This window comes from Artemia franciscana, chromosome 4, assembly GCF_032884065.1.
Source record: "Artemia franciscana chromosome 4, ASM3288406v1, whole genome shotgun sequence".
NCBI lineage: Eukaryota > Metazoa > Arthropoda > Branchiopoda > Anostraca > Artemiidae > Artemia > Artemia franciscana.
Window position 1 is genome coordinate 46,188,984 of NC_088866.1, and position 13,249 is coordinate 46,202,232.

General features: G+C 34.6%; 1 protein-coding gene across 3 annotated transcripts in view; it reads left to right on the forward strand.

Moving 5' to 3' along the window:
* Positions 1-12,114, forward strand: part of LOC136025668 (formin-like protein) — a 49,135-nt gene extending 37,021 nt beyond the window's left edge. For all 3 annotated transcript variants that reach the window (XM_065701648.1, XM_065701650.1, XM_065701649.1), the window contains exons 5-6: positions 3,796-3,875; positions 12,012-12,114. In XM_065701648.1, coding sequence (XP_065557720.1) covers positions 3,796-3,875; positions 12,012-12,099 — 168 coding nt within the window. In that variant the 3' untranslated portion in view covers positions 12,100-12,114. The remainder of the gene's footprint in view (positions 1-3,795; positions 3,876-12,011) is intronic.
* Positions 12,115-13,249: the final 1,135 nt, after the last annotated feature.

Sequence of the window (13,249 nt, forward strand, 5' to 3'; positions counted from 1 at the left end):
GAAGAATGAGCACAGGTTATAGATACGAAATTAATATAATTGGAACGGATCCTTCTCTTTGGGGAGCTGGGGGTTATTAATTTGGAAAAATTAGAAAAATTGAAATATTTTTAACTTAAGAACGGGTGACCGAATCTTAATGAAATTAGATATTTAGAATGAACTCATGTCTAAGAGCTCTTATTTCAAATCCCAACCAGATCTGTTGACTTTGGGGAGAGTTGGAGGGGAAACCGGAAATCGTGAAAAACGCTTATAACTGTCGTAGATACGTGATTTACATAACCAGACAGGATCCGCTCTCTTTGGAGGATCTAGGGGGTGGGGTTCAGTGCTTTGGCGAGTTTGGTGCTTCTGGACATGCTAGACGATGAAAATTGGTAGGCGTGTCAGGGAGCTGCAAAAATTGACTTGATAAAGTCGTTTTCCCGATTCGACCATCTGAGAGGCTGAAGGGAGAGGAAAATTAGAAAAATTGAGGTATTTTTAACTTACGAGTAGGTGATCGGATCTTAATGAATTTTGATATTTAGAAGGACGTCGTGACTCAGGGCTGTTATTTTAAATCCCGAACGGTATTAAGTCTCTGATTTTCCTTTTAAAGCAATGTATTGATTCTTAGAATTTTGCTAGAGCTCATACCATATGAGCTCTTAGCTCTTGTTTTTACCTGTGGTCTTAAACCTATTTCTTTGCTACAACCTACATTAACTCTGATTGCTCGATGGAGAAATACTCGGTTCAGGTACCTGTTACATACTATCACATGATGGTTTTTGCATTCGTGCTTGGTTGGTGTTACCAGCATTACCAATCGTCATATTGATTGACAACTGTTCCAATCTGTGTAATTGCACGGGAATTTGTCAATTTTAGAATATCTGAAGGCAGTCGATTTATATTATTAAATAAAATTACTCATTGAGAGAGAAGCTCCTTATGTGTGAATAGAAATTTGCGTATATAATCATTGCTACCGATGGTACATATCCTCGACATGTGACTATTTTTGTTAAGAATTATTTGTTTTGAATTTGGGAGGATGAGTTTCATTGATGCCACTTTGGAGTAATGTTCATCAAAAATGAGTTTGGTTTCCCTACCATATTAGGAGTATCCGATTGGCATCTTGGTAAGGGCTGTCTACTTTGAAAATCGTACACCTAGTGGTTCATGTCATTCAATCAATCAATGAATTTATGCAAAAGAAGTACAGAAAAATTATAGAACTTCAGACCCCCCAAAAGGCTCTTTGGCCTAATTTTGCCACATGTGCAGTAAAGTGCACCGTATGGGGCGCAAAGAGATGCGTATGGAAGACTTGAGTTGAATATTGTAAATATCCCATTTGGCATCATGGTGAATATATGCTCACGTTCGAAAATCGTGTGTGCCTGGTGGTCAATGTCATGCGTAATAGAATTTTGCCATGTATCGTATAAAGTGCGCCATTTGTAGTGTGAAGAGGCCCGTATAACATAAACGGCTCATGCATGTGTGGTGGAGCACGGGATGCTATGGGATATACCCTAAGTTACGGAGAATAGGCAATCCCTCCCATCTTAGCTTGAAATGTAGCAACGGTATTTCAGCTATTTTTCTTTAATGGAGGCAAAGATTTGTGCTGACGGATATTGGTGCTCTTTGTTTGCAGAAACTGGATGGCCGCCATATATTCCCTCGTTCAAGTTTTGCCCACACTTTATAGTGTTCAAAATATGCCTGCATAAACACATTTCCTGTTGCTTCGTGCAAAAATATGGGCTTTGAATCAGCCTCCGAGCCTGCATAAATGGCCAGGTCTGTTCTACCGCATGGGTCGGTTGGGCACTTTTCCAGGCTGCCTTGATCTTAAGGGTGCCATAAAATAAATACTATTTGACATATTTCGAACAGTGAAAGGCAGAGCATAGAGGTTAGATTATGGCTAGTTGGTGTCTATTTATTTCATATAAGAATGCCGTTTCAAATTTAGACTGACCTAGAATTTACTGCGAAATTTCTCAAGAATCTGACCCCTATTTACCTCTGAGGCAAAATATGCCTATAGGCTGACAGTTGGAGAAGGAGGTGTGAATATCAATCACGCCATCATTATGCCTGAACATTTCGACCTGAGCTAATTTTGCGTTGTGTTTCATCTCCTTTTGTATCAAACTAATAAAACTTCTCCGTTTTTAAATTTTCAAAAAAAAAAAAATATAAATATACAGCAAAATTATACTGTACTAAAATCAACAATAAATAATAAGCTTTACTTATATCAAAACATGCACTAGAAAAATACCTCAAATACCTCTTCAATAACAGAAATATTTTTATCCACATTTTTGAAATATGACCTTTTTGGCAATCGGACAATGGAAAATTACTAATTTTTATCAGAACAAAAACTTGTGATTTAAAAATCTAATTGAGATTCGAAATTTCAATCTACAATAACTTTCTTGTTTTGATTGTCAAGCGAAATCTTTTTTTCGCGATACGATTGTCAATTCCACAATTCGACTACCAAGCAAAAAGGCTGTCCTATCAAGATTGTGAATAATATTTTGTTATTTACTTATACATACAGGATAGAGTAAACTGTTGCTACAAAGTATAAAGCAAACAAACATAGAAAAACAGCAAACAGACCCAAGCCAGCAAACATAAGCAATAATAATCAAAAAGAAAAATATGATAATGCAACAAGGCAGTTTGAAGGTTCTTGGTAATCAATAAACTAATAAGAAACCTGTTATAAAATAGTGAAGTAGCCTAAATAAAACCTGAATTTTTTAATAAAATAGGGAATCTAAAAAGCAATAGGAGAATAAACCGAAAATTATTTCGGGGGCGAGTCACATTTTGTTGTTTCCAATGGCCCCTTGATATCTTAAGACGGTCCTGTCCATGCTCCCGATCCTACGGCTGAAGTATGCAGTTCTTTTGTATTTTTCCATAGAAGGGAATTCATTTGGGGCATGTCCCTTGGCTGGTGACCAGAAACCTACGTAGGACGGCTTAGAGCCTCCTGCGGAAACCCTGAAATTATATGACTTTCCCCATAATATCTATAAAGTTGGTACAATTTGCATGTACTGTTTGCCTACTCTTGAAATTTTAATTTAAATTTAATTCGTACATGCTTGCCTGGCTCAGACCCCAACCTCTGAAATATGGAAAATTATCTGGAAATTGATCTTGTTGGCCATATGATAGTTATACATGTGTGCTTTTATGAATGAATAAGACAAATTTCTCTCAGTGCTGGTTTGATGAATCCTCTGGAAATTGGCACGATTGTGGATTAAACATTTAATTTATGAGGGGATTAAGTTAAGCAAATTGCTGAAAATCAAAGAATATTTTACAAAAAATATGAAGAGGGTAGCTTATAGAAAACTATGAAAAATATGGACAGAAATGAAAATTATCTGACTCCCCAACCTTCCCAACAAAATTTATGAGTATTTTACTTCTATAGTTGGCCCATTTCAACTAAAAATGGATGTCGTCCCTTTCCAACCAAGGAGGAGTTGGAACCCTCTCCAAAGTACAATCGAATATGCCCTAGTTCAAAATGTCTTCAGCGGCGCAATTTCTAATTAGTATACCTGAATCTCAGTCCGGTATGATAATTGAGCTATAGTTGTAACCAGCGGTGACTATTGCTAAGGTTCTAATGCTAATCAACACCAAGTTTGAAAAATGTGTTATTTGGGTTGACGTCAGATTTAGGGACTTTTATGACTTTAGCTTGTCGGGTCATGGAGTTCATTCAGAAAATCTGATTTATGTTCTTTCTTCCAGATACGACGTATTTTGAATGGTTCTACTTCGACCCAAGTGCTGAGAGATTTGGAAATCTCTCTGAGGACGAATAGCATTGGGTAGGTATATCACCAATGTAGTTTTTTTCTACTTTTGTTATTAGGATTTTTTATCGTTGTTGAATGTGTCTAAGAAACATCATCTTTATCTAAAATCCTTATTTATCTTTTTGTTATTATTAACGAGACGTAATAATGTATGTAAATGAGATTACAATATGAGAAAATATATGAAAACGAGGTAATTCATAGTCGGTGAAAAAAAGAAATATTTCAGCCAAAACCCCCACTCAGCTGTCCATATTGCAAAAGTAAGACGCATTTCTGTTTTGCTTTAGTGTCAATGATGGGTTTGAGTACCAATATAAGTGGTGTTCAAAAATAGGCTACAGCGATAAACTTCCTTGAAAAGTTGTATTTTCTTGAGATAGGTTGCGATAGGGGTCAAATTTCATTTTGGCAACCTGCTTACACGCCTTTCAGTCTTGATCCGGGTTAATGTTGAGTTAGTTTCAGGTTCAGCGTAGAGTTGAAAAGTCTGTTTTTATTTGCGACTTGCAAAAGTTTTGTTGAAAATGAATAAGGACTTCAAGAGGGTTTTTTTCTAAGAAACTTTAGGAAGATTTTAGAGGATATTTCTTTCGATCCAGATGGAATACATCGACATCGCTTGGTCGTTTTCGCTCGAAAATTTGTCACTTTTTTGAATTTGCCTTTACATAAACCTTTGATATAAACCCCGGTAGTTTTGTATATATATATATATATATATATATATATATATATATATATATATATATATATATATATATACATATATATATATATATATATATATATATATATATATATATATATATATATATATATATATTATATATATATATATATATATATATATATATATATATTTTTTTTTTTTTTTTAAATTATTTTGCTTTTGTAAGCCAACATTTGTTTGCCAATGATTGATAAGCGAATCTGTTGGTCTGTAATTAAAATTAGTTGTTTTTTCTATTTAAATTTATGAGAGTTGGTTGGTTTTTGTAAGGCAATATAACTTGGCAAAATAGTTAGTAAGCCAAATTAATCGACTTTTCATTAAAAATCAGTTGTCTTCTTACATGAAATAAATTAAAAAACAAGTTTTTTCAACCAAAAGTAAGGAGCAACATTAAAACTTAAAACGAACAGAAATTAGTTCGTGTATGAAGGGAATTGTTTTCTCCTCAACACCTCGCTCTTTACGCTAAAGCTTTTTAGTACTTTAAAAAAAACTTCCTATTGTTCTAATTAAATGACCTTTGTGTTTGAGGAGTCGTTCATAAAGAATTGAGACACAGTTCAAACTTTAGCATAAAGAGCAAGGTGTTGAGGAGGGGGAAATTCCCTTGATACACGTAATAATTTCTGTTCGTTTTAAGTTATAATTTTGCTCGTTCCTTTCAGTGAAAAAAAAACTTGTTTTTTTTTAATTTAATCTCTGATCGTTTTTAAGTAATGCCTGGAAATCTGGCCCCAGCTCTGCGGAGAAATCCCCCCATATATATATCTTCTAAATAATTCAATTCCGTGAAAATTGACCACGGGCAATTACCCTTAGCAACCCTTAGCCCAAGATTGAGATAGAAAAGCGAAAGCAAGACAATTAAAAAGAATTTTGTACAGGAATTCGGGAAGTACCCCAGTGTATAATTTTTCCTGACAAGTTCACCCCCTGGAAACTTCCCTTCCCATAGAAAATTCCCCTGTGGAAAAACCCATAGCGGAAATTCGCCCCCCCCCACCTGAAAATGTGTAAATACTTCACAATAACAAATACTATGCGTGAAAAAGGACAAATTTTTTTATTTAGTATCCAAAGGCATAGTTTTTGGGCCTTTCAACTATTAAATAAAAAAAAACAAGTTTTTTTAACGGAAAGTAAGGAGCGACATTAAAACTTAAAACGAACAGAAATTACTTCGTATATGAAAGGGTATGCTTCCTCATCAACGCCCCGCTCTTTACGCTACAGTTTGAATCTTTCTCTTAACTTTACTTTTTAAAACAGAAAAAAACTTTTTACTTTTTACTTTTTATTTAATTTCTGGACGTTTTTGAATCAATGCATGTTTTGATTTTGGCTCTCCGCAGATGAATAATTAAAACGAAATTTGTATTTTTTTTTTTTGCTAAATGGCTTTCTCATAGTTTTGATAGAATGATTTTGAGAAAAAAATGAGCGGGGAAGGAGGCCTAGTAGCCCTCCCATTTTTTGTTACTTAAAAAGGCAACTAGAACTTTTAATTTTTTACGAATGTTTTTATTAGTAAAAGATATACGTAACTTACAAATTAGCTTGTAAGCTTCTGTATTCTCGTGTTTTTATTCCGTATATGAAGGGGCTCATCCCCTCTTCAGTACCTCGCTCTTTACACTAAAGCTTAAATTTTGTCCCAATTTCTTAAGAATGACCCCTGAATCACAAAAGTCGTAGAATAAATAGCTGAAATTACTAAAAATACTTTAGCGTAAAGAGCGAGGTATTAGGAGGAAGTGAGCCCATCATATGCGTAATAATTTCTGTTCGTTTTAAGTTTTAATGCTTCTCCTTACTTTCAGTTGAAAAAACTTTTTCTTAGTTATTTTTTCATTGATTTTTTTTAATAATGCTAGAAAATCCTGCGCTCCCTCCTGAAAATTTTCTACCCCCATGAAAAATTCCTCCAAGGAAACTTCCCCCAACATATCCCCCTTTCCTCAACCTCCCACGCCAACCTAAAAATTCCCCTGAAAACGTCTGTACACTTCCAAATAACCATTACTATATGTAAGCACTGGTCAAAGTTTGTAACTTGTGGCCCCTCCCACGGGGAGTGTGGGGGAATAAATCGTCCCCAAAGACATAGTTATAAGGTTTTTTGACTACTCTGAATAAAATGGCTATCTCAGAATTTTGATCTGGTGACTTTGGGAAAATAATTAGCGTGGGAGGGGGTCTAGGTGCCCTCCATTTTTTTTGGTCACTTAAAAAAAACACTAGAATTTTTAATTTCCGTTAGAATGAGCCCTCTAGCAAGATTCTAGGACCACTGGGTCGATACGATCAACCCTGGAAAAAAAAAAAAAAAACGAAACAAAAAACAAACCAACAAATAAACACGCATCCGTGATCTGCCTTCTGGCAAAAAATACAAAATTCCACATTTTTGTAGATAGGAGCTTGAAACTTTTACAATAGGGTTCGCTGATACGCTGAATCTGATGGTGTGATTTTCGTTAAGATTCTATGACTTTTAGGGATTGTTTTCCCCTATTGTCTAAAATATGCCACATTTTCTCAGGCTCTTAACTTTTGATGGGTAAGACTAAACTTGATTAAATTTATATATTTAAAATCAGAATTAAAATGCAATTCTTTTGATATAGCTATTGATATCAAAATTCCATTTTTTAGAGTTTTGATTACTATTAAGCCGGGTCGCTCCTTACTACAGTTCGTTATCACGAACTGTTTGATGATGAGCAAAAATACTATCTCAAAATTTTGATCAGACGATTTCGGGAAATGAAGGGGTGGAGGAGAGGGCCAGGTTACCGTCCAATCTCTTGGGTCACTTAAAAACGACTCTAGAACATTTAATTTCCGTTCGAATAGAGCCCTCACAAGTTATTCTAGGCCCATTGGGTCGATGCGATCACCCCTGAAAAAAAACACGCATCCATGATCTTTTGTCTGACAAAAAAAAATAATAAAAATACAAAATTCCGTATTTTTGCAGATGGAGCTTGAAACCTCTACAGTATGGTTCTTTGACACGCTGGATCTGATGGCGTGACTTCCATTAAAAATAGGCTACAGCGACAAACTTCCTTGAAACATTGTATTTTCTTGAGATAGGTTTTGATAGGGGTCCAATTTTACTTTGGCAACCTGCCTACATGCCTTCTAGTGAAAAGAATCTAGTGATTTCTATTCTAATACTTTTATAGGGTGTTTCCATTTTTTTCGAAAATCAGGCAAATTTTCTCAGGTTCGTAGTCTTTATTTGATAAGAATAAACTTAATGAAACTTATATATTTAAAATTAGAGTAATAAGCCGATTCTTTTGATATATCTATTGGTATCAAAATTCTGTTTTTTAGAGTCTTGGTTACTATTGAGCCAGGTCGCTCCTTACTTACACTTCGTCATCATGAACTGTTTGATTTGTTAGATTAGTTGGCTTTTCTAGACTGAGATTAGTCGGCTAAAATAGTTGGGAAGATACAATAGTATGCTTGTATTTAAAATTGGTACTTATGTATAATACCAAACACTCAGTAAGTGAAGTAAGGTTAGTCATAATGAAATACACCAAAACATGATTAAAATCCAATACTTTAGTTTATATAATAATATAATATGGGTTATATGTTTGCCCATTAGGGAGTGGTTGGGTCAAGATGAAGCAGCCTAACCTTACCCCCCCCCCCCCAATGTGCACATATATAATCAAAATTATATAAGTCCAATCCATTCTGTCACCCGTCATTTGTCTTTGTGGCTATGAAACCGGTTTTCTCTGATCTTACATTCAGTAAACCCCTCTACTGTGTTTGATATAATATATAAATACCTTAAAATTAGTCATTTTTTCGTATAAATTGATGGGTCTGTATTAAAGTGAATTGAATCTAAAATTTCAAAAATTTGGTAAATGTCATTAGACGGTAAAAGGCAAATTACTCGGGAAGCTAAATTAATCTACCTGTATTTAAAATTAATTGTGTTTTTTGTTGTATAAATGCATAGTTCTTTATTCCAGTGAACTAAGGGTGAGTTACTGAATTACTACAAAAGACGGTAAACACAATAAGACGGTATAACGGTAAAATATTGGCAAGCTGAATTAGTCGGCCTTCAGTTAAGATTATCGTTTTATTCTTTTTATAAATACATAGCTATGTATTAAAGTGAATTAAAGCTATGTTAAAACAAATATAGTAAATCCCATCGGCCGAAAACAACTAAGCGACGTCCTTAGGCGAAATCCGGTTAGTGTTCATGATCGAACGGACAATTCCATAGCTCACTTGATATTTTCTTTTAGGGTTGTTCGAGAACTCACCTTTGAAATGAAATTTTATATTGAACACATTGACGCGGGGGATTTTCTGGAGAAAGCGAAGCCTAAGTGAATATTTCGCTATATGACGAATATTCACCTTCGGCGAAATACAAGACAAGATCTAAAACAAAACACTAATAAAAAATCAGACTCACCCACAAAACTTTTTAATGAAATAACCATGAACTAAAAGACCACAAATCAAAAATTTGACAGAGCCTTAGCTTCCTTACATCATAAAAAATCTTCTTATATTTTTTTCCATAGAAAATCATGTAAGGTACAGGAATTTAAAAGAAAAAATATATGAAGACGAGCAAAAAATTGCACTTACTTTGATAAAATACAGATGAACTAAAAATGAAAAAAAGTGAACAAGCCTCAGGTTCATCACTTCATAAAAGTTCAGCTAAACTGAAAAATAAAGCTATTCATTCATGCTAGGTTGTTTTGTTAAAAATTTAAAGGGATTCTTCAAAACATTTTGCGAGTCTCAGTGTCGCTTCACCGTACCGTCTCAAGGACAATGGTCCCATTAGGAAATTTTCCCAGCATCAAAGGAAACTCCCAAAGCAATTTGGGTAAAGAATTGAAATGGGATTTTAAACGAGTCAACAGTCCGAAAAGCCAACGATAAACTCTTATATTTAATAACGATAGATGGTAATAGGCTTACCTAAGCTATGGATGTCAGGTCTTGATTTTGTCTAAACGATAGATTTGACGGGACCTGTGCCAGTCATCCTCAGGTTCAAATTCAAAGCTCTTGCCAGAAAAAAAGAAAAGAAAATATAACCTGATGATGACTGGCGCAGGTTTTGTCGAAAATATCGTTTAAAGAAAACCAATACCTGACATCCATATCTTAGGTAAGCTTAGGTAAGCTCTACCATTATAACGAGAGGCTAGTTTGAAATAAAGACAACATATATTTTCTTACTCATTGTTGATTAAAGCACTGTCTATTCAATGTACACACAGCATAAAAATATGCATCCTGTGTCGTTGAGGTTTTCAATCAAGGCTGGTAACACAACAGGGAACTCCCATACCTGTGAAATCAATCCAATGATGTTTCCTTTGAGCTGATTTTTAATATTTCATAGCAGATATGCTAGAATATCTTTAGCGACTGCTCTTTCCTAACTTATAAAAATAAATTTTGTTCCATTCGGTCTAAAAAACAAAATTTACTCTGTCTAATTATGTAAGTTTATTAAATCTGAATATTCCTATATCAGGCAGAATACGGAAGCAGTTAATTGGTTTCTCTAGAATTCAAGGAAAGCAAGTGTCGGCTTTTAGTTTTCTGTTGTTTATACTAATCTCTTATCCAAGCTGTAGAGGCTATGGCATGACTGCCCAATCAATTCTGAATAGTTTGGCCACTTAAGCTAAAAAAGTTTATAATGACGATATAAAGTGATCTTTTAAAGTATTGAATCCCCTTAAGCAGTGCCGTATTGAAACTCATGTTATTTTGATGTCTTCTGTAAGATGCGTTTTTTTCAAAGCTTACTGCACTCCGTTGTACGGTCTAGCTTTTATACAATCTCTGTCTATTAGGTTGAGAATTCTCTTGGGGTTCTTTATAACAATTCTTTAGGGTGGCTTCTTAACCTTCCTTTGAATTGTAGTGCATCTGGAATGTTTGGTGGTGGTGGCCTCCCATCTTTTCCTGAGCTGCGTAGAAAATCTTCTCTTTCTATACAGACAAGGATACTTGCTTCGGATAATCCCCTCATTTTGGTGCTTTCTGAACCGCTTTTTCGCCTCTCTCTGCCACTTGGTCAAGTGATTTACACATAACAATTTTGACATGTTTAAATGTATCATTGTTATTTGAATGAGCTATTTTTTTTGCTGATTGTTTTTTTGTGTGTTATTGATTTATCTGTTTTATTTCTATTTTTTTCTTTTTTGTAAGTGGCCCTAGTTGGTCTTAAGTTTAATAATAAATAGAGACCCACTTTGGTTGTCTGTAATATTTGTAAATTAGTAAATTTTAAGAGACTCATGATGAAATCTTGTGTAGCATGTACGATTTGAGACTTTCTCAAATTTACTGATAAACTTAAATAACAGGCCATTGTTGTTTTTTAAAACCATTGTTTTGCCGACCGAGAAGCGAAACTTTCAATTTTGGGTCGAAGCAGAAGCCAACCGAATATTAAGCCAAACAAATACTTTTTTTCTTTTATAACTCAGTATTTTAAAACGTCTAAAGGAAACCTTTATGAAACTTTTCAATCAAATTTTTTTATAAACAATTAGCTAATTTCTGAAAGTAGGCTTAAAAAAAACAGGATTTTATTCTCAAAGTGAGATTTAATTCTAGATATAAGATTTGAACAACCTCCGCCACCTCGTAAAGTTTAGAACCACCTCGTAAAGTTCTAAAGGCCTGTCAATACTTTATTTTCGAGTTTTCTTTTCATCTTTATTTTATAATTGTTTGAATTAATTAGATTTTTATTGACTTCTTTATTTTAGTTTTTTCTTCTATTTTATTGAAGACTGCCATTTGCTAAATAGCCGAAATAGTTCGAAATATTTAATTTTAATCATTGGTTTTAGAAAATTCATCGTTCCAGGTAACCATTGGAGAATTCCTGAATTCGCTTGGGTAATTCTTAAATTGATTTGGAGAATTATTGAATTCATTTGGGGAACTCATGAATTCATTTGGATCATTCCTAAACTCAGGTGGGGGCTCCTGAATTTCTTGGAGTTGATTTGGAGAATTTTCGGATTCACATGGAGAATACCCAAATTCACTTGGGGAATTCGTGAATTCACTATTATAATTCTTCAATCGACTAGGATAATTCCTGGAATTCTGGGAATTCCTAAATTGATTTGGAGAATTATTGAATTCATTTGGAGAACCCATGAATTCATTTGGAGCACTCCTGAATTCAGGGGGGAATTCCTGAATTTTTTGGAGGAATTCTTCAATTGATTTGCAGAATTCATGGATTCATTTGGAGAATTCATGGACTCGCTAACAAAATTCCTAAATTTACTTTGCTATTTCTGGGATTCGGCTTGAGAACACTTTAGTACCGAAACTTCCAAAAACTCACATAGTATTTTTTTCAGGTGGGTTCGAGAATTCCTCAACGATGAAAACAAGGGACTTGAAATACTTGTCGACTATCTAAGTTTCCGTTTGCTCATGATGAAGTAAGTTAGTTCATCTTTATGTATTTGGTCTGATCTAATAACATAGATGCTTGTAAGGGAGGGGAATAAAAAAGATTTTTGCCCCCCCCCTCTCTCTTGGGAAACTAAAAATGTACAAAAAGCTGAAAATTGTGCAATCAAACAGTTCGTGGTAACGAACTGTAGTAAGGAGCGACCCAGCTCAATAGCAACCAAAACTCTAAAAAATGGAATTTTGATATCAATAGGTACATCAAAAGAATCGCATTTTTAATGCTGATTTTAAATATATAGGTTTAATCATGTTTAGTCTTACCCATCAAAAGTTACGAGCCTGAGAAAATCTGCCTTATTTTAGAAAATAGGGGGAAACAGTCCCTAAAAGTCATAGAATCTTAACGAAAATCCACCATCAGATTCAGCGTATCAGAGAACCCTATTGTAGAATTTTCAAGCTCCTATCTACAAACATGTGGAATTTTGTATTTTTCGCCAGAAGGTAGATCACGGATGCGTGTTTATTTGTTTTTTTTTTTGTTTTTTCCCCCAGGGGTGATCGCATCGACCCAGTGGTCCTAGAATCTTGCGAGAATCTTGCAACTTATATAATATATAAGTTGCATCAGTTGCGTGTTTATTTGTTTTTTTTTCCCTGGGGTGATCGTATTGACCCAGTGGTCCTATAAATTTGCAAGAGGGCTCATTCTAACGGTAATGAAAAGTTCTAGTGCCCTTTTTAAGTGACCAAAAAAATTGGAGGGCACCTAGGCCCCCTCCCACGCTAATTATTTTCCCAAAGTCACCAAATCAAAATTCTGAGATCGCCATTTTATTCAGCGTAGTCAAAAAACCTTATAATTATGTCTTTGGGGACGACTTACTCCCCCACAGTCCCCGTGGGAGGGGCCACAGGTTACAAACTTTGACCAGTGCTTACATATAGTAATGGTTATTTGGAAGTGTACAGACGTTTTCAGGGGGATTTTTAGGTTGTGGGGGGGGGGTGATAAGAGGGGGATATGTTAGGGGACCTTTCCTTGGAGGAATTTGTCACGGGGGAAGAAAACTTTCATGAAGGGAGCGCAGAATTTTCTAGTATTATTAAAACAAAAATAATTAAAAAATAAATATGAAAAAGTTTTTTCAACTGAGAGTAAGTAGAAGCATTAAAACTT